This window comes from Sapajus apella, unplaced genomic scaffold (assembly GCF_009761245.1).
Source record: "Sapajus apella isolate SASKATOON/1434 unplaced genomic scaffold, GSC_monkey_1.0 scaffold12, whole genome shotgun sequence".
NCBI lineage: Eukaryota > Metazoa > Chordata > Mammalia > Primates > Cebidae > Sapajus > Sapajus apella.
Window position 1 is genome coordinate 31,493,229 of NW_022436952.1, and position 20,260 is coordinate 31,513,488.

Sequence of the window (20,260 nt, forward strand, 5' to 3'; positions counted from 1 at the left end):
GCATCAAAGTGTTGTGTGAATGCACTGTTGTAAATGTTGAATATGTGATCATAGTGCCTTTTACAGTTAGCAGATTTCTCTAAAATGGCTGTTCTCAATTATTTCCACAAGCTGAATAGATTAATTTTATGACATGGACAGCGATTCTCCCTTCTGTTTCATCTTATGTGACAGACTTGTTTTTTTAGCATTTGTGAGTAGTTATTGATTCATTCATTTATTCATTCATTCAGCAAATAGTCATTGAGAGCCTACTATGCCCAAGGAGAGGAAAAACCCGTGATCCCTGAGACTCTAAAAATGTGTTAGTGATTCACTGACCTGCAGAAGTTTGTGGGAGTGACTTTTTGGATCTCTGTATTCTACCTTAGAGTGTTTAAGATATCTAATGATAGCTGTATGTGGAAAGCATTACTAAATTGAAAATAATTCTAATACACAAATTATTGTGGCTTTTCATTCTAGAATTATAAGAGACCATGGATTAATCAACCTTAGAAAGTTTCAGTGTAAGTATTAGCAGTTTTCTTTATCTTACAATTTTTCCAATATTATTGAATACTTTTAAATAAATCATGTATTGTAGTTCTTAATCCAAGTTGCATATTAGCCTAATCTACGAAGATACCTAAAACTGATGCATGGCTGTCACCCCCGATTAATCAAGTAAGAATCTCTGGGTTTGGAGGTACAGCATCTGCATTTTTAAAAGTCTTCAGGGCAATTCTGATCCATAGTGAAAGTTTAAAAGTATTAATTTGGGGCCGGGCATAGTGGCTCATGCCTGTAATCCCAGCTGTTTGGGAGACTGAGGTGGGCGGATCGTGAGGTCAGGAGATCTAGACCATCCTGGCTAACACAGTGAAACCTCATCTCTACTAAAAGTACAAAAAAAAATTAGCTCGAAGTGGTGGCACATGCCTGTAATCCCAGCTACTTGGGAGGCTGAGGCAGGAGAATCACTTGAACCCGGGAGGTGGAGGTTGCAGTTAGCCTAGATCGCGCCACTGAAGTCCAGCCTAGGCAACAGAGTGAGACTCCCTCTCAAAACAAAACAAAAACAAAAACAAATAAATAAAATAAAAGTATTAATCTGTAGTCAACAAAACATGTATTAAAATTCTTTTTGTATAGTAATTACAGTGTGAATATTAATGAATCATTTTCTGGAGTCAAGTTTTGCAACTGTGTGTTAAACGTAACATAACCTTAATCTTCAGGTTGTAAAAATATTTTAGATAAGGCAGGTGTGGTGGTTCACACTTGTAACCCTAGCACTTTGGGAGGTTGAGGTGGGTGGATCACCTTAGGTGAGGAATTCAGCACCAGCCTGGCCAACATGGTGAAACTCCTGTCTTTACTAAAAATACAAAAATTAGCCAGGCATGGTAGCATGTGCCTATAATCGCAGCTACTTTCGAGGCAGAGGCAGGAGAATCACTTGAACCTGGGAGGCAGAGGTTGTAGTGAGCCAAGATCCTGCCACTGCACTCTAGCCCAGGTGACAGAGCTTGACTCCTGTCTCAAAAAAAAAAAAAAATTAGATAAAAATTAACAAAGTGATATCTTTATTTTGCATGGTTGTAGACAGACAAAATAAATGACTTTAATATTATGTGACGGTGATAAAAATAAGTACAGTCATTTTTCAAATAAATGCTACCTTGATCTTACTGTGTTGTTGTTGTTGTTTGTTTTTTAAGAGACAGAGTCTTGCTCTGTTGCCCAGGATGGAGTGCAGTGGCGTGATGGTATCTCGCTGCAGCCTTAAACTCCTGGGCTCAAGTGATCCTCCCACCTCAGCCTCCTTATTACAGGCTCGAGCTACCTCACCTGGCCCTTATTTTAAATATCAGAGATACCTAAACAGGGCAGAAAAGTCCCGGTACATTTTCTTCTTCCACAGTGTAGAGTCTGTTTCACAAATAAGAAGGATGATATCATAATAACAATCATAATGTTTGTATGAAAATATTTATAATAGTTGTGTGTCATAATCTTTTTTTGTAAAAGTGCCTAATGGTTGTAAAACATATCCCAGTTGATGGATTTTTATAGGGTTATTTCTTTAATAATCCATAGCATTATGGGATTCAGTCAGCAAGGTTAAGTGTCTTTTCAATATAAATAAATATCCAGCCAGGCATGGTGGCTTGTGCCTGTAATCCTAGCTACTTGGGAGGCTGAGGCAGCAGATCACTAGAGCCCGGGAGTTCAAGGCTACAGTGAGTTATAATCATGCCACTGCACTGTAGCCTGGACAATAGAGCAAGACCCATATCTGAAAACCTATAGTATTTAAAAAATATATAGCCATGGTCATAAGTATGTTACATTTTATGTCCTTTATTATTTATTTTTTGAGACAGGGTCTCTAGTTGCCCAGGTTGGAGTGCAGTGGCTCAGCTCCCTGCAGTCTCCACCTCCTAGGCTCATGTGATTCTCCCATCTCATCCTCCTGAGTAGCTGGGATTATAGGCGTGTGCCACCATGCCCAGCTAATTTTTTGTATTTTTAGTAGAGATGGGGTTTCGCTATGTTGTCCAGGCTGGTTTTGAACTCCTTGGACTCAAGTAATCTGCCCACCTTGGCCTCCCAGAGTGCTGGGATCATGGATGTGAGCAACCATGCGGCCTTATTTCCTATATGTTTTCACTTTATGTTACACATTTTTTTCAAGTTACTGTAGTGTTTTAAGGATATCAGTTTTAACAGAGTACGTGATATGTACTTTTAATAGTTAAATATGTTGTATATATTACATATAATTATATGCATAACTTTTCTCTAAGTATTTAGCTTGTTTTCAGTTCTTTTAATCATTACGTAAATAATGCTGTGATGAACTTGTGAATAAAGCTTTGTGATTATTTAGGATTTTTAAAATAGATTTTTAGAAGTGGGATTAATACATCTAAAACTGTGACCATTAAAAATTATTGATACCTGCTGCCAAACTGCTTTCCAAAAGATGGTTGTATAAACATTTGTTTCTTCTAGCAGCATATGAGATTGCCTATTGAACCCTGTCCTTATCATGACCTGTGGATTTGCAAAAATAACTCAGGATCAGGTTTAATTGGTCGTGTTCTAGTAGACACAGCAGTAAGTTCTCTATCGGAATTCCCTAGTTTTCCATAATATTTCAGTTTATTTTTGACCTTTACTCCTCAAAGACATAGACTGTTGCATAAATTCTACTTTCAACTGATAGGGGTCAGTTTGACTTCATTATTCTATTAACTATGTTTTTTCAAATATAGGGCTGAGGGGAAGCTCTGTTGCTTCTGAGATTGTAGAAGTAGAGTGTGCAATGTGGTTTCAGAGATACTCAGTTGCCATTATACAGAATGTACAAGTGACCTTAATATGGTAGGCAGGGTTTTTTTTTTTTTCCTTAAAATTTAAAAATTTTACTCTGTATTCTTCTATGTTGTTGTTTGTTGTTGTTGGTTTGTCTTTTCTATGGCTGCTCCTTAAATCAGCTTTTAGAATTTTTGGATAAGAATGTCTCCTGCAATAGAAAAGATTCACCTAAAAAGAGGACTTAATTTAAATAGCTGTCATAGGCCAGGCATGGTGGCTCACGCCTATAATCCCAGCACTTTGGGAGGCTGAGGCAGGAGGAATGATTGACCCTAGGAGTTCAAGACCAGCCTAGGCAACATAGGGAGACCCCCATCTCTGTTTAAAAAAAAAAAATAAGGCCAACCACGGTGGCATGTGCCTGTAGTCCCAGGTATTTGGGAGGTTAAGGTGAGAGAATCTCTTGAGTCTGGGAGCTTGAGGCTACAGTGAACTGTGATTGTGCCACTGCACTCCAGCCTGGGCAACAGAGCAAGACCCTGTCTCAGAAATAAAAAATAAAAAAGTAAGCTAGGAAAAAAAAAAATAGCTGACATAAATGAAAGCCTGTATCTTTAGTCTAAAAGTAGACAGAACTAACCTAATTACTGATTATCAGATTGAAGTGACCCAAGTAGCAGCTGTAGAGTTCCTGACTGCCTCAGTCTACCAGTTATTGTCAGTTTTACTCTCCATCTTCTTTGCAGATATGTCTTTTGATTAGCTGTTTGGTCAGTAATGATCCCCAGAGTTGCAGCCCTGGCATCCCTGCAAGATATTTTCATGACACTTGTCAAATATAACTTCATTAGGACTAAATTAAGTTACAGTAGTTGATTTAGTTTGGAGAAAGGCAAAATGACCCATATGAAGAATGAAAAAATATGTATCTTGCTTGAGGATGTGTAGATGGGACATGCAAGAAATCACACTTTTCCCAGCAGTGGCAAATCTTCTGGATGGATTATTGTGTCTTTAGTTTCCTTGTTTTCCTGTGGGAGTTAATACCATAAATTTTGGCCATAATTGTTCCTAAGCATGTAAGCTCTGCCTTTAATTTTCTTGTCCATTACTGCCAGCACCTCCTGCCCCTCTGTGGTTTAAAAGACAGTGAGGTGGGCCAGGCATGGTGGCTCACGCCTATAATCCCAGCACTTTGGGAGGCCAAAGCGGGTGAATCACCTGAGGTCAAGAGTTTGAGACCAGCCTTGCCAACGTGGTCAAACCCTGTCTCTACTAAAAATGTAAAAATTAGCTGGGTGTGGTGGCAGGGACCTGGAAGCCCAGCTACTTGGGAGACTGAGGCAGGAGAATTGCTTCAACCCAGGAGACAGAGGTTGCAGTGAGCTGAGATCATGCCACTGCACTCCAGCCTGGGCGACAGAATGAGACTTCATCTCAAAAGAAAAAAAGAAAAAAAAGTGAGGTATGGGAGATCAGTAGTGCTCAGTGGTGGAGATGATCTCCGTGATAACAACATCCCTGTGGGATATTTGCTGTGATGCTGTTATCATTATGATTTTAGTGTTTTGCATTCTTGGCTTTCCTGTTTGCTTCCTGTCATGGATAAGTTAGTCACCTTACATTTCCCATGACACATTTATGTTTTTTTTTTCTCTGTAGTAATGGAACGGCGGTATCCCAAGGAAGTCCAGGACCTTTATGAAACAATGAGGCGATTTGCAAGAATTGTGGGGCCAGTGGAACATGACAAATTCATTGAAAGCCATGCATGTAGGTGGTTTTTGAGCCTTGAGCAGTATATGTGTATTTATATAAGTAGGATTGAGAATGATGTGTTTTATGTGAAGTTCTGTAAATAAATGGATATTTCTGTCTTTGTTCCCCATTATTACAATGAGACAAATTTGGGACTGTGGGAGTGGCGAAGAGAGGTTAAAAAGCCCTAATGGCTTCCCCCACCGCCCCAGATAAATAATAATTTAATAGTTTTTCTCCCCACTTTTTATCATGGGTATTTTCAAATATATATAAAAGTAGAGATAATCATATAATGAATTCCTGTGTATCCATCACCCAGCTTCAGTGGTTTTCAACACATTGCCAGTCTGGTTGCAGCTTTATCATCCACTGCCTTCCCTCCTGCCCTCAACTGGATATTCTGAAGCAAATCCCAGTTTATTTTGTTCATAAATATCTTAGTACTAAAAGTAGTTTTAAAAATGAGGACAGAGATGGATAGCTTGTGGAGATAGTACTTCCATTGTTCTCTTGTCTTTCTGTGGTATTTCTGTGAGAGCACTACCCAGTTACCATTTGATTTTTCACCATAAAAAATTAAAAGTTGGCCGGGCGCAGTGGCTCATGCCTCTAATCCCAGCACTTTGGGAGGCCGAGGCGGGTGGATCACGAGGTCAAGAGATCGAGACCATCCTGGTCAACATGGTGAAACCCCGTCTCTACTAAAAATACAAAAAAAATTAGCTGGGCATGGTGGTGCGTGCCTGTAGTCCCAGCTACTCAGGAGGCTGAGGCAGGAGAATTGCCTGAACCCAGGAGGCGGAGGTTGCGGTGAGCCGAGATCGCGCCATTGCACTCCAGCCTGGGTAACAAGAGCGAAACTCCGTCTCAAAAAAAAAAAAAAAAAGAACTTTAGAGAGGTAACTTATTTTACCAGTGTTCATGAGCAGTTAGATTACTACAGTTGCATCTACCACTAATTTTGACACTTATTTCACAGGAGATAAAAGCTTTTTATTTTATTTTTTATTTGTTTTCTGAGACAGTCTTGCTCTGTCACCCAGGCTGGAGCACAGTGGCATGATCTTAGCTCACTACAACCTCTGCCTCCTGGGTACAAGTGATTCTCCTGCCTCAGCCTCCTGAGTAGCTGGGATTACAGGCGTGCGCCACCACACCTGGCTAATTTTTATGTTTTTGGTAGAGACAGGGTTTCGCCATGTTGGGCAGGTTGGTCTCGAACTCCTGATCTCAAGTGTTCTGCCCACCTGAGCCTCCCAAAGTGCTGGAATTGCAGGCATGAGCTACCGTGCCCAGACTAAGCTTTTTATTTTTATATAACATGAGCAAGGAAGCATGTGTTATCTGCTAGAAACATAAGGATTTCTAAGTTGGACCTAAAGTATTTCTGTTTCTTAGTGTTACCTCTTTGAGTATGTCCTATTTTGAGATTAGTATACAGAGCAAGATTAAGCCATATACTATCTGATGATCCTTGGTGATTGAAGGGAAAACAGATAGCCTTTTAGGGGAGTAGCCAAGACAATGAAATCCATGTTTTATTTTATAAGTTTTTTATTGCCAACACTCTGCCCCCAAAATCTAAATACAACTAAGCTAATATAGTACCGGCTAATTAAAATGAAGGAACTGGGCCCGGTGTGGTAGCTCACACCTATAATCCCAGCACTTTGGGAGGCTGAGGCAGGCGGACCGCCTGAGGTCAGGAGTTCGAGACCAGCCTGACCAACATGGTAAATCCCCGTCTCTCCTGAAAAAAAAATACAAAAAATAGCTGGGCATGGTGGTGCACATCTGTAATCCCAGCCACTCAGGAGGCTGAGGCATGAGAATTGCTTGAATCCAGGAGGCGGAGGCTGCAGTGAGCCAAGATCACACCATTGCACTCTAGCCTAGGTGACAGAGTAAGACTGTCTCTAAAAATAAATTAATTAAATTAAATAAAGGAACTGGCTAACATCACAGATTTTTGTTTTCTGAACCATCTGCATGGACTTGTTCATTGTTTCTTTTTTTGTGAGACAGGGTCTCCCTCTACTGTCCAGGCTGGAGTGCATTGTGTGATCATGGCTCACTGCAGCCTCGAACTCCCAGGCCTAAGTGATCCTCCCAGTTCAGTTCCTGAGTAGCTGGGACTACAGACTTGTGTCACCAAACCTGGCGATTTTTTTTTTTTTTTTTTTTTTTGGTAGAGACAAGGTCTTACTATGTTGTCCGGGTTGGTCTTGAACTCCTGGGCTCACGTGATCCTCCTGCCTTCCAAAGTGCTGGGATTACAGGTGTGAGGGTCTGCACCTGGCCTCTTGTTCATTGTTTGTTCCTACACTGATGTAAGCTTTTCTCGCCCCTTATGTTTAGGCTGAGGAGATCTCTTGCCCTCCTTTATGTTAAGTTCTTAAGGCATCGATGTATTGGAAGCCTGGCATCTTTGATTATAGTCTAGCCTCTGGTGACTTTTGTGAGAAACCAAATAATTTTATCTCCCTTTTTGAGGATTTGGGATAATCGCTTATGCGTTTTGCTGATATAACAGAGAGGCCTGTTTTCCACCAGAGCAGCTTGTAACAGTCCCTCCCCTTTCTCTGACACACTTGAAAAGCAACCTCTATAAAACTTCAACATTTTCTTTGCTTAACTTAGTCTATCTATTCCCAGCTGAACACCAATCCCTAATAGACATTCAAAACAAAACCAAAAAAGTTTTGCTCATCAAGCTTTGCCCCCTGGCCAGTGACCTCCTACTTAGGTTTCTTTCTCAGATATGTGAGTTTACCTCAGCCCGTGCTTTGCCACATAATGGCTCATTGTTCCTGTTTGTGGATCTTGCAGGTAAACAGGGCTACTTTGGAAGGAACAGATATTCTCTCACAAAATAAAAAAGAAGGGCCTTTTGCTGTCCTCACAGTCTTTGATCTGAAGGCACAGAGTACTTGGTTAATTACCATGTTTGCCTTGTACTGTTGGCAGAGTGGCAAGGATTAGGGAATGTCTCTCCTGCAGTTATTTCCATTCATCAGCTGTCAAGGCAGGCAGTGTGTGACCTTTCTTAACCGGGTGACATCTGTGCTTCAGATTTTAGAGTCTCCTACATGGTTAGGAAGAAATAGGTGATAGCCGGACATGGTGGCACATGCCTGTCTTCCCAGGTAGTTGGGAGGCTGAGGCAGGAGGATTAATTGAGCTAGGGAGATTGAGGCTATAGTGAGCTATGATGGCAACACTGCACTCCAGCCTGGGTGACAGAGTGAGACCCTGTCTCAAAAAAATAATAATAAATAAAAGATAACTACTGTGGTGAGTAGTTACATTTGATGCTAAGGTACGTGTGACTGTATGTGTATTTTAGCAGATTGTAGGTAATTCATGTGCCCTGAATATGTAATTCATTTTTATTTTCAAGTGAATGTTGGGGTGCCCATGTTGCTAAAGAGTCCTGAGGGAATGAGACAGGATTTCCTAAGCTGGATACAGTGATACTATACCTAGCTGGCCTGGCTACACTGAACTTTTTAATACTTTGTACCTGAGAAGTTGTCACTCCTATTAAATCTATGCTCTTTCCTTTCTCTATAGGTAGACGGAGTGCACCACCCTTGAACCTCACGGGCCTCCCTGGCACAGAGAAGCTGAATGAAAAAGAAAAGGAGGTAACAAAGAGGAGGGGGCTGGGGAAAAGAGAATAGGGGCTGATTATTAATTTAGTTGTCGTTAAAAATCCATTATAGTGTCAAACCCGTTTTGTTTCACTCATTTAACATATATGCATAGCTTCGGTGTATCCAAGAAGTCCAAGAGCTAAATAGCCATTTGTGGCAGATTTCAGGGAATTGCTTGTCACCCTACCACCATTCCTCTTCTGGGGAAAGCACATGTGGTATGTAAATTACATAATAATAGCAACTATCAACTTATTGAGCAGTGGGCCGGGCGCGGTGGCTCACGCCTGTAATCCCAGCACTTGGGAGGCAGAGGCAGGTGGATCACGAGGTCAAGAGATCGAGACCATCCTGGTCAACATGGTGAAACCCCGTCTCTACCAAAAATACAAAAAATCAGCTGGGCATGGTGGCACGTGCCTGTAATCCCAGCTACTCAGGTGGCTGAGGCAGGAAAATTGCCTGAACCCAGGAGGCGGAGGTTGCGGTGAGCCGAGATCGCGCCATTGCACTCCAGCCTGGGTAACAAGAGCAAAACTCCGTCTCAAGGCCGGGCGCGGTGGCTCAAGCCTGTAATCCCAGCACTTTGGGAGGCCGAGGCGGGTGGATCACGAGGTCAAGAGATGGAGACCATCCTGGTCAACATGGTGAAACCCTGTCTCTACTAAAAATACAAAACATTAGCTGGGCATGGTGGCGTGTGCCTGTAATCCCAGCTACTGAGGAGGTTGAGGCAGGAGAATTGCCTGAACCCGGGAGGCGGAGGTTGCGGTGAGCCAAAATCGCGCCACTGCACTCCAGCCTGGGTAACAAGAGTGAAACTCCGTCTCAAAAAAAAAAAAAAAAAAACCTCCGTCTCAAACAAACAAACAAACAAAAAAACTTATTGAGCACTTACCATTTGCTACTCTACTAAGTGCTTTATATAAATAAAATAGATTTTTTGGAAACCTAAAATAAGTAACTTTTACATGAAAATAGGTATTTCCTATTAGAATGGCCACCTTGAAAAGTTCTGGACTTATTCCAACAATATAATCATAATTTAAAACATTTTTGTAAATTGTTTGCAGAGCATGTTTATAAATATAAGGAAACATCAAATATAGTCATGTTAATTATTTAAAAAAAATTTTTTTAACATATATATATATTTTTTTGAGATGGAATCTCGCTCTGTCGCCCAGATTGGAGTGCAGTGGCATGTTTCTTGGCTCACTGCAACCTCCACCTCCTGGGTTCAAGCAATTCTCCTGCCCAGCCTCCTGAGTAGCTGGGACTACAGGTGCGCACCACACCCAGCTAATTTTTGTATTTTTATTAGAGACAGTGTTTCACCTCCTTAGCCAGGCTGGTCTCAAAATCCTGACTTCAGGTGATCACCTGCCTCAGCCTCCCAAAGTACTGGGATTACAGGCATGAGCCACCGCACCTGGCCTGATTTTAAAAATTATGTGACCTACTTTTTCCAATTGGAATCATTAGACTTGTCTTCATATTGATTTTATTGTTTCTAAAATTTAAATCCAGCCTCATAAGAATCGTCATCAGGAGTTTTCAGAAAACTGTCACATCTCTGAAGTCTGTTACTCTTTTGGAGGAATTTCTCTTTTGCTCCTCATATGTTCCTTTTTTAATTCCCAAGGTCAGCCCCCCTTCTCCCACCCTATATCATTAGTTCAGTTCAGATAATAAAAAAGGGTCATAGTGTAGGTAACAGTGTTAGTCTTATTTTATCCACCAGAAACAGTAAGGATTAGTTTGGGAGTAGAAGGAAAATGTCTGTAGTGTCTATGTATTGCCGAAGAAGGTCATAGGCCAGTCTGATTCAAATACTGAATAGCCTGGAATTTCAAGCCTTTTTTTTATCCTTCTCCACATCATGATGACCTCAGACTCCTCATTGCTGGATACTGTGGCAGTTTTCTAGATTTTTAGCAGTTAAAGTCATCTCCTCTTAGCAAGGTCTCTTTATCTCCTTTCTCTTTGAAGTAGATGTAATCCCCAAAGCACGGACTACTGCTTTATGCTGGTATTAGAAACAATGTGATGCGCACTTGAGAATCCAAGTATCTGTGCATCCTGCCCCCACTGTGCCCCATGGCTCTTCCTTGACCATTGGTGCTGGGACTGTACCTGGGCATTTAGTGTTTGACTACTGAATGAGCCACGCTGCTCCTCAGGAGTACATATTTGTAATCTCCAACAAACCCAGGCCCCTGAGCCAGCTGGCATGTGCTAAAGGCTCTCCTAGCATCACACCCTGGCTTTCTCTTCCTGGGTGTCTGTCCTTAGGGAGTGTTCTCCCCACAGAGGAAGTGACTAAATGGAATGTAGTCCAGCCACCCATCAGCTCCTATAAATAGTTGGAGGTTGGTGTCACTTTAAAAAATTTTTTTGCTATACCTGCTGGATTAAATTACAAAACTGACAGATGTTAATGTTTATTAAATTTGCTATGTCTTGCAGCTCTGTCAGATGGTGAGGTTGGTCCCTGGAGCCTATTTAGAATACAAATCTGCTCTATTGAACGAATGTAACAAGCAAGGAGGCTTAAGACTGGCACAGGCAAGAGCACTCATCAAGATAGATGTGAATAAAACCCGGAAAATCTATGATTTCCTCATCCGTGAAGGATACATCACCAAAGGCTGATGCTCTAAGGGCTTGGGATCAGAAGTCAGAAGTTTGGAATGTGGTGGGTCAAAGGACAGTGTGGGCATTCTGGAGAGTTTTGTTTTTCAGCTGAATTCTCATTTTCAAAAGAGGGGAAAGGACAAAGGAAACCTTAAGTTGTATAAATTCTGCTTTCTTCTCCATCCTGCTTTAAAACACTCCTGTTGTTGGTATTGTGCTGCAGAGTTGTGTGCTAGATAAGCTATTATTAAATGTGAGTGGGCATTCATTCCTAACACCTCTTGTAACTAAAAGAACCATAGTACCTCACATCACAGTGCTGGTAGAAATAGAACTAAACCACAGTCTTTAGTCCTGAGTCCGGCCCAGATCCTTATATTGAGAGGTAAGTTTGCTGATGATCTGCTTTGCCTTCAAACACTGCAGACAGATTAAAAATAAAGAGAAAGGTTTTACAGCATAAGAAAGCTCTCTTCTAAGGGTTTTTAAGTTGACAACATTTTTTTTGAGATGGAGTTTCACTCTTGACGCCAAGGCTGGAGTGCAGTGGTGCAATCTCAGCTCACTGCAACCTCTGCTTCCCAGGTTCAGGAGATTCTCCTGCCTCAGCCTCCCAGGTAGCTGGGACTACAGGCATCCCGCCATCATGCCTGGCTAATTTTGTATTTTTAGTAGAGATGGGATTTTGCCATATTGGCCAGGCTTGTCTCTTAACTCCTGACCTCAGATGATCTGTCCACCTGGGCCTCCCAAAGTACTAGGATTACAGGCGTGAGCCACCGCGCTCGGCCTAAGCTTACAATTTTTATGAGTAAAGGAGAAGAAAATATTCTTATGATGGTCTTATCCCAGACTGCATTTTTAACTCCAGCAAAGCTTCTATAATCCCAGCACTTTGGGATGCTGAGGTGGGTGGATCATGAGGTCAGGAGTTCAAGACCAGCCTGACCAACATGGTGAAACCACGTGTCTACTAAAAATACAAAAATTAGCCGGGCATGTTGGCGTACCCCTGCAGTCCCAGCTACTCAGGAGACTGAGGTGGGAGAATCACTTGAACCCGGGAGGCAGAGGTTACAGTGAGCTGAGATTACAGCACTGCACTCCAGCCTAGGCAACAGAGTGAGACTCCATCTCAAAAAAAAAATTTATTGTCTGGCTCTTTACTTTGCAGTCTGCCTGTCTAATCTGCAGTAGACTTTTGAGGAGGTGGCACTGGATATAACATGTCTCTGTTATTTTTAGAGTTAATTGATTAAAATGTTTTGCTATTTAATTTGTGGGTGTGTCAAATATTCTGGTAACTAAAACACACTTAAGGTGTTGGATGCCCGCCCCATCACGCTGCACTGTCTGCTGACATACGTGTCCTGAACTCACCCTGTTCTTGTCCTGGGTTTCCCAGGATACCAAGTCCTTGAGGATGGAGATGATGCAACAAACCTCAGCTTTGCTTGGATTGAGACTTGAACCCTAATTTCTCAATGGTGAAAGGCTGGCCTGCAATAAAAGCTGCTTTTAAAGCAGAAGTAAAGCAGCTTTATACATGGGACTCACTAGTTGTTAGGGTGAGTAGCCCCACCACATCTGAAACTTGGTCCTCAAACCTTTCTGCAAAATAGCAAGCCAGACGCATAGTCATGGTTATCTCATTTCTGTTAGAAACAAAGTTGTATATAGAAATAACTTGGTCAGAATCTACACACATCACATTAAATAGTTGACTGTTTAATTCCTTCTATATTCAAACATCTAATTAAAATTGTATGCTTTGTTGGAAGCATCTGCTCAAACTTTTTGACTGTTGTAAATATGCATGCAGCTGGGAAGGGACTTCATCTAGGGGATTAGAAATGAAAAAGACACTCTCAGGATCTGAGGGAATTCAAATAGAGGACTCTGATTTTTTTTTAAAAAGAATGACATGTGGAAATGATCTATTTTCTTTGTATAGTCACATCTCATAGAAAACATTTTACTACTGCCATCACACTTAGTTGGCTGTGAAGGGATTGCTTCTTATCCCTGAAAGGTAGCTCCTGTTCTGAACAGTTGGGATGCATTAGACATCAGTGTTAGGTGATGCTTGTTGTAGTTTGAAGAGTCTTTAACCTTGATTAAGGAAGGCTTCCTGGGAGAGGTGGGCTTTGGGGGCAATCATATGATAGAGAAGAGAGAGAGACATGGCAGATGGAAGTGGGAGACAGTTCCACACACGGGGTGGAGGATGATGTGGAGGCAGCAGTGGGTGTAAGGAAAATGGTGCCAAGAGATTTATTTGGCTGGAACACAAGGGGCAGCTGCGTAGTTAGGAGTGGGAGGATGGTAGGACAGTCTGACAGAAACCTTGGAACCAGTTGAACTCTGAAAAGCTGATGGGAAATCGGTAGATTTCATGAGAAAAATGAAATGGTTGAAAATAGTAGTAGAAAATAAGACAAGTTTTAAATGACTGGATTTTAGAAAGTAGCGTCATTATTTCTTTGGTAAACCCAACTTGGCAAAGATATATAGCATTGCATCCTTCCTTTTTTCTTCTAGACAGGGTTGGCCATAAACCAACAACACTGACAGGTCTCTCCTAGTCCAGATTGTCTCAAAAAGAGTTTACCCTGAAACTCAATGACATGAATAAGACCTATTTCCTGAAATTTTTATTGCAACTTAAAGGTTTCTGCTGGAGTTTTATGCATATTTTTCTAAGTGGTGGAAAATAAAGAACAAATCTCTTTCCATGTAATGACCCTTCTCTGTGCTCAAAGACCAGGACACTCTCTCTTGAGAGACCAATTACCTGTAATCCCAGCACTTTTGGAGGCGGAGGCAGGCGGATCATCTGAGGTCAGGAGTTCAAGACCAGTCTGATCAACATGGAGAAATCCCATCTCTACTAAAAATACAAAAAATTAGCAGGACGTGGTGGCGCACGCCTGTAATCTCAGCTGCTCAGGAGGCTGAGACAAGAGAATCACTTGAACCTGGGAGGCAGAGGTTGCGGTGAGCCGAGATCGCACCATTTCCACTCCACCCAAAAAAAAAAGAGAGAGGGACCAATTAATACTACATATTCACAGTTTATCTTTTCCTGGTCCTGGTTTCCTTCCTTTTATTAACTGCCTTCACTTCCCCTGCTTTTAAAATCTGAACTCAGTTAAGCAACCAGTTATTGAAATCTTCCTCAGCTGGGGATTAGATGGAAAAGGGAGAAAACCAATGGCATTCATCAATAACAACAGAATCCCAGTTTTTAAGTCATTCTAGCTTTAGGAAATATGTAGGTATGTAACAAGAGAAAAAAATCTCTAATGTGAAGAATCAGAGGCCAAATTACATAGCAGTTTGGGAAAACTCATAAATATGTATGAGTTTTATTATTTCTTTGGTAAACCCAACTTTGCAAAGCTTAACACCTAGAATCCCTCCAAAAACCACTTTTTCATGCATCTTTAAGCAGACAGTGGTACTGTGTTCTCGAAAGCATTCTGGGGAACTTCACCCATTCATTTTTAAGGATATCTTTGTGGACCTTCCAAATATACATTGCATTATTCTTGACAACACAAAAGAGTTTTCTATATCTTGTATGCACCTGGCTTTTTATTTGTTTGAATTTCTAAAAATTAAATTTAGATAAAAGTTTGATTCAAGAGGTGCTGCTGATCTGGAAACTTTGTTTTCCTTTGCAATGTGTTTAGCCAAATCCAGCTAACCTCTCCCACATGTGCCAGAAAGGACCACCTTTGAAACACTGGGACACTGCCATGTCTGTGGCCTTGTGTAGAAGAGTTGGCCAAGCTAAAAGATTTCTCTTTCAGACACAGGCTGGGTGCAGTGGCTCATGCCTGTAATCTCCCAGCAATTTGTGAGGCTGAAGTGGAAGAATCACTTGAAGCCAGGAGCTTGAGACCAGGCTGGATAACACAGCAAGAGCCCCGTCTCTATCCCATCCCCACAAAAAAAACTGGGTGTGGTGGCTCATGCTTGTTGTCCTAGCTACTTGGAAGGCTAAGGTGGGAGGATTGTTTGGGCCTCGGTAGTCAAGGCTGCAGTAAGCCATGATTGTGCCACTGTAATCTAGCCTGAGTGACAGGGCAAGACCCTGTCTCAAAAAAAAAAAAACACAACGATACCTAGTCCTTTTGAGTCAAATGTGAGTGAAGCATAACAGGAGCCAGGGTCACAGCAACCTGAATAGTAATAGTCCTGCTGACCTAGGCACTTGATGTGGGAGCGAGAACAATAGTGAAGAGTTTTTAAGCCAGTGGCTCATGTCTGTAATCCCAGCACTTTGGGAGGCTGAGGTGGGCGGATCACTTGAGGTCAGAAGTTTGAGACCAGCCTGGCCAACACAGTGAAACCCTGTCTCTACCAAAAATACAAAAATTAGCCAGGCGTGCTGATTCACGCCTATAATCCCAGCCTCAGAGAGGCTGAGGCAGTAGAATCACTTGGACCTAGGAGGTGGAGGTTGCAATGAGCCGACATTTTGACACTGCACTCCAGCCTCAGCGACAGAACAAGACTGTCTCAAAAAAAAAAAAAAAAAAAAGTGAAGAGCTTTTAACTAGGGAATTTGGAACCTAAGTAGCCAATCCTTGAAATATGCATCAGAACTGAAGTGTTAGTATGCTACATTTGAGGAAGGAACAAATGAACAGTTTCTGAGCAGCATGGAAAACCAGTTTGTGTCTCATGGCAGGGAGTTCTTTTTCTGTTTGTTGCCTTGGCTTCCAGCAGTTAAGGTGTACTGCAATGAAAGACGTAATGCAGTCAAATTGCCCTTTGATTTGATTGACTAAGCTACAAATCAGACACATTATTTAAGGGAAAGATGTATGTCACTTGAGTAGCTTGTTATGCATTGTGTACTAGGTTCCCTTCCCTGTTGGCAGTGGCAATAAGGAAATGGAGATAGCACAGGAAGTTCCCACTAAAAGGTTCAAAACCCTGAAAACTACAAAAAATTTATTTCATAGATGTAGCCCTGAAGGTCACTGTACTTACCCCTGTCTTTGAAAACTCTATAGTTTTCACCTGGGTCATCCCAAGATTTTAAAAAAAAAAAAAAAAAAAGAAAACTATAGTTAAATTTTGCTAGCCCAGAATTGGGCTGGATAAGTGAGTCTGATGCACCTATTTTCTACTTTAGAGCAGCAGGATGGATTTCTGTGGCACCAACTTAATCATTTGGTTGAATTAACCCCCCGTTCTGAACCAAGCAACACTTTTTTTTTTTTTTTTTTTTTGGGGGGGGGTTTTTCCCTTTTTTCCCAGGCTGGACTGCAATGGCGCGATCTCGGCTCACCGTAACCTCCGCCTCCTGGGTTCAGGCAATTCTCTTGCCTCAGCCTCCTGAGTAGCTGGGATTACAGGCACGCGCCACCATGCCCAGCTGATTTTTTGTATTTTTAGTAGAGACGGGGTTTCACCGCAAGCAACACTTTTTTCAGGGGAGACCAAGGCAGGTCTCCCCTGAGGCTGTACGTGGCAAAAAGCTTCCAGGTAGTTTATAATAAACCTGCCTTGGTCCGGAGTTGTGTTGAACAGAATCAGCATCTTAGGAAGTATGGAAAGGAGAAGGCCTCATAGTTTTAAGAAACCAGGACTTTCTTAATCAAAGCAGAAATGTTGAAATGCTGTCATTGAATCACCCTTATTCAGTGAACTGACAGCTAAGTGACAACTCGTGACACTTCTAATGTATCCTCTCCTTGGAAAGCTATCTGCCTAGTATACTCTCTCTTTCTGAAATTCTTTGCAATTACCTAAGCCTTTCTTCCTATTGAACAATATATAACTATTGATTTGGATCCCTCCCTCACCCCTCACCCCTCACCCTTCATTATCACCCTTCACCTACAGCATTCCTTTAAAACATAAAAACGTATTAAGAAGTTAAAAATCAATGGAGGCCGGACGTGGTGGCTTACACCTGTAATCCCAGCACTTTGGAAGGCCGAGGCAGGCAGATCACTTGAGGTCAGGAGTTTGAGACAAATCCCCTGTTTACTAAAAATATCAAAATTAGCCGGGCGTGGTGGCGTGTGTTGTAATCCCAGCTGCTTGGGAGGCTGAAGCAGCAGAATCGCTTGAACCTGGGAGTTGTAGGTTGCAGTGAGCTGAGATCGCATCACTGCACTCCAGCCTGAGTGACAGACTGAGACTCTGTCTCAAGGAAAAAAAAAAGAAAAATCAGTAGAATCTGGGCTATGGGCTGTTAGCATTTCGGTTACAGTTACTACCAGAGATAACTAACTCCTTGGCTGGGGGGACGGGAAGGGGGTGGTTGGGGGGGAATAGTGCATTTGCCCAATCAGTGTCCCCTATAAGAAAACTGATGTTTTTATTTCAGTTTCTAATCTTTAGGAAGTTGTCAGAGATGAAAAGGGCAACTTTCAGGGTAATTTAACAGCTTTTCCCCAAAATTACTGAAAAGGAGCAAAAAGTTCAGAAATGCCTTGAAGATTCTAGCTGATTTGGATGGACTGATTTGAACTTTCAGTAGCAGAGGAGACAGCAGGTTTCTGACCCTGAGATCATGGATATTTGTTTGCTTTGGAGAGGTGGGGTAACAGCTTTTCCATACAATATCCCCTAGTAGGAGCCTCTTTTTAGCCTTTTTAAGGGCAAACTTTGGCTGATAAAGCCATGCTGGAGGAGGTAGAAGCATTTATCTAAGCTCCAGCCACAGATAGGTGTCAACCTCACCTGGCTGTCAACCCCAACAAGAAAATCTTGGCCTTGTTCTGGGTGTGCATAGCTTCAGATTCAGGACACCTGTCAGATCTAAGACAGGGCATGGGTTTTAACTTCATGATGCAAAACGAAATGCTTTTGAGAGCAAAATCTCCCAGGAGTGCCTCCACCCCCAGCAACTGTGGAAAAGAAGGCGTTTGTGGGAGAGAAGGGTGGCTATAGACGTCATTGCATCATCCAGATCCCAGCTGTGACCTGGCTCAGAGTTTTCCAGTTAAAAATAACCGTGGCTTACAATTGGGGGAAAAAAAGTAAACTGTTGCATCTCCATGGAAACTAGGGGGGGTAAGACAAGCTACAGATTTCTAGCACATGTGGCAAGATGGGGTGGATGTAGGGACCAGAAGCTTAGAGGCCCTCTGATGAAAGTTGATACCCCTATTTAGCATCCAGGATGTAGCCAGACACTGCTCCAGGGTTCTGGAGACCTGCATCAAGGATTCGTTTACAACAATGTGTACATCTTGGGTCTGGTGAAGACTTAATTTGAGGCTCTGACTTCCTGTAACAGATTTGCTACTATTTGGCAAAGCAAAGAGCAGATGAGCAAGACTGTAGGTTAGATGTTGCCTTTTAACCAATCTGGGAACCTCTGCTACCTTTCCATTCACGTTTGGTTCCTTCATTTGCATATTTGGTACACCTTCATTTGCATGTTCAGCAGCTTGATATATATAGCAGTTTATAACTAGAGGGGAAGTCTCCAGGTTTGGGGGCTGATTTGTACATTTACTCTCCTTCAGTAAAACCAGGTTTTCTTTGTTGCATGAGCTTATGCAAAGCATCATTCATTACCTTGTTTGTCTTTAAAGGTAGGTCTCTTATTATTTCTTAGGTATAGTTACTACCAAAGATAAATAACTCTTGAGAATAGTTCATTTACCCTTTTTAAAAAAAGGTTTCTTAAAATTTTCTCTTCCTCAAATACATTCTAGTTGTAAAAAAAAAAATTTTTTTTAACACACTCATTTTGTTTATTTATTGTTTTGAGATGGAGTCTCACTCTGTCACCCAGGCTGGAGTGCAGTGGTGCCATCTCTACTCACTCAACTATTTGGGAGGCTGAAGCAGGAGAATTGCTTGAACCCGGGAGGCGGAGGTTGCAGTGAGCTGAGATCGCGCCACTGCACTCCAGCCTGAACAACAAGAGTGAAACTCTGTTTAAAAAAAAAAAAGTTTGTATAGCAAATAACTGAGGAAGTAGGGTTTGTTGACATTACTGGCCCTCTACAGCTAAATGCTTTCTTGTTTACCTGCCTGGTATACTGAAAAGATCTGAGCACTAATCCCTGTTTTGGCATTTAATAATACTGCAACCATGGGCAGTTTCTGAACACTTAAATGTCTAAAGTGTGGTTGCTAATACCTACCTAACTGGGTTTGATGAAGATTAAATGTGCTGGGTGTAGTGGCTCATGCCTGTAATCCCAGCACTTTAGGAGGCTGAGGCAGGTGAATCGCCTGCGCTCAGGAGTTCGAGATCACCCTGGGCAACATGGTGAAACCCTGTCTCTACTAAAATACAAAAAATTAGGTGGGCTTGGTGGCACACGCCTGTGGTCCTAGCTACTCGCGCCACAACACTCCAGCTTAGGCTACAGAGACTTTGTCTTAAAAGATTAAATGGGTTAAGGTGAATAACACACCTGGTGCCTCCCTTCCTTTTCTCTTCCCAGTGAGCCTTTGACATTTAGTTTAACTGCAATCAGGCATGAGCAAGTACATGATTTTTCTGTACCACCCAATTCACATCATGCAAAAGTCTCAAAGAGGGACACGAAGATCTGAAAAAACATGTTAAGACAGATGTGCATTTTACAAGGATGTTGTTTATCTTGAAATTCTTACCACTGCATCATTGCCACCACCCTAGGGTTGAATTAAGGGCAAAACATTTCAGACAGATTTTAAATTACCTAATTATCCTAGACATGTTGTAATGTTCCCCTTTATAATGCCTGGCTCAAAAAGCTTGATGTCAGCTTACAGGATTGTATGCATACTTTGATTGTGATCGTGTTAACAAAGCTAAAGAATCTTTTATATAGAATAAAGACCAGAAAGAAATCCAGATGCTAATTGTTGTTTTGTTAATAAAATTGTTGTGAGCAATGCTTTTTCTCCGTTTTGCTTTTTTTGTTTCT

General features: G+C 41.8%; 1 protein-coding gene across 4 annotated transcripts in view; it reads left to right on the plus strand.

Moving 5' to 3' along the window:
* Positions 1–14,100, plus strand: part of TADA2A (transcriptional adaptor 2A) — a 70,800-nt gene extending 56,700 nt beyond the window's left edge. For 3 of the 4 annotated variants that reach the window (XM_032280795.1, XM_032280799.1, XM_032280797.1), the window contains 2 exons: positions 466–509; positions 4,969–5,183. In XM_032280795.1, the coding sequence (XP_032136686.1) occupies positions 466–509; positions 4,969–5,168 (244 nt within the window). In that variant the 3' untranslated portion in view covers positions 5,169–5,183. Of the gene's footprint in view, positions 1–465; positions 510–4,968; positions 5,184–9,922; positions 9,929–13,717 lie in introns of those variants that run through there. The other variant, XM_032280798.1, reaches the window with a different exon arrangement.
* Positions 14,101–20,260: the final 6,160 nt, after the last annotated feature.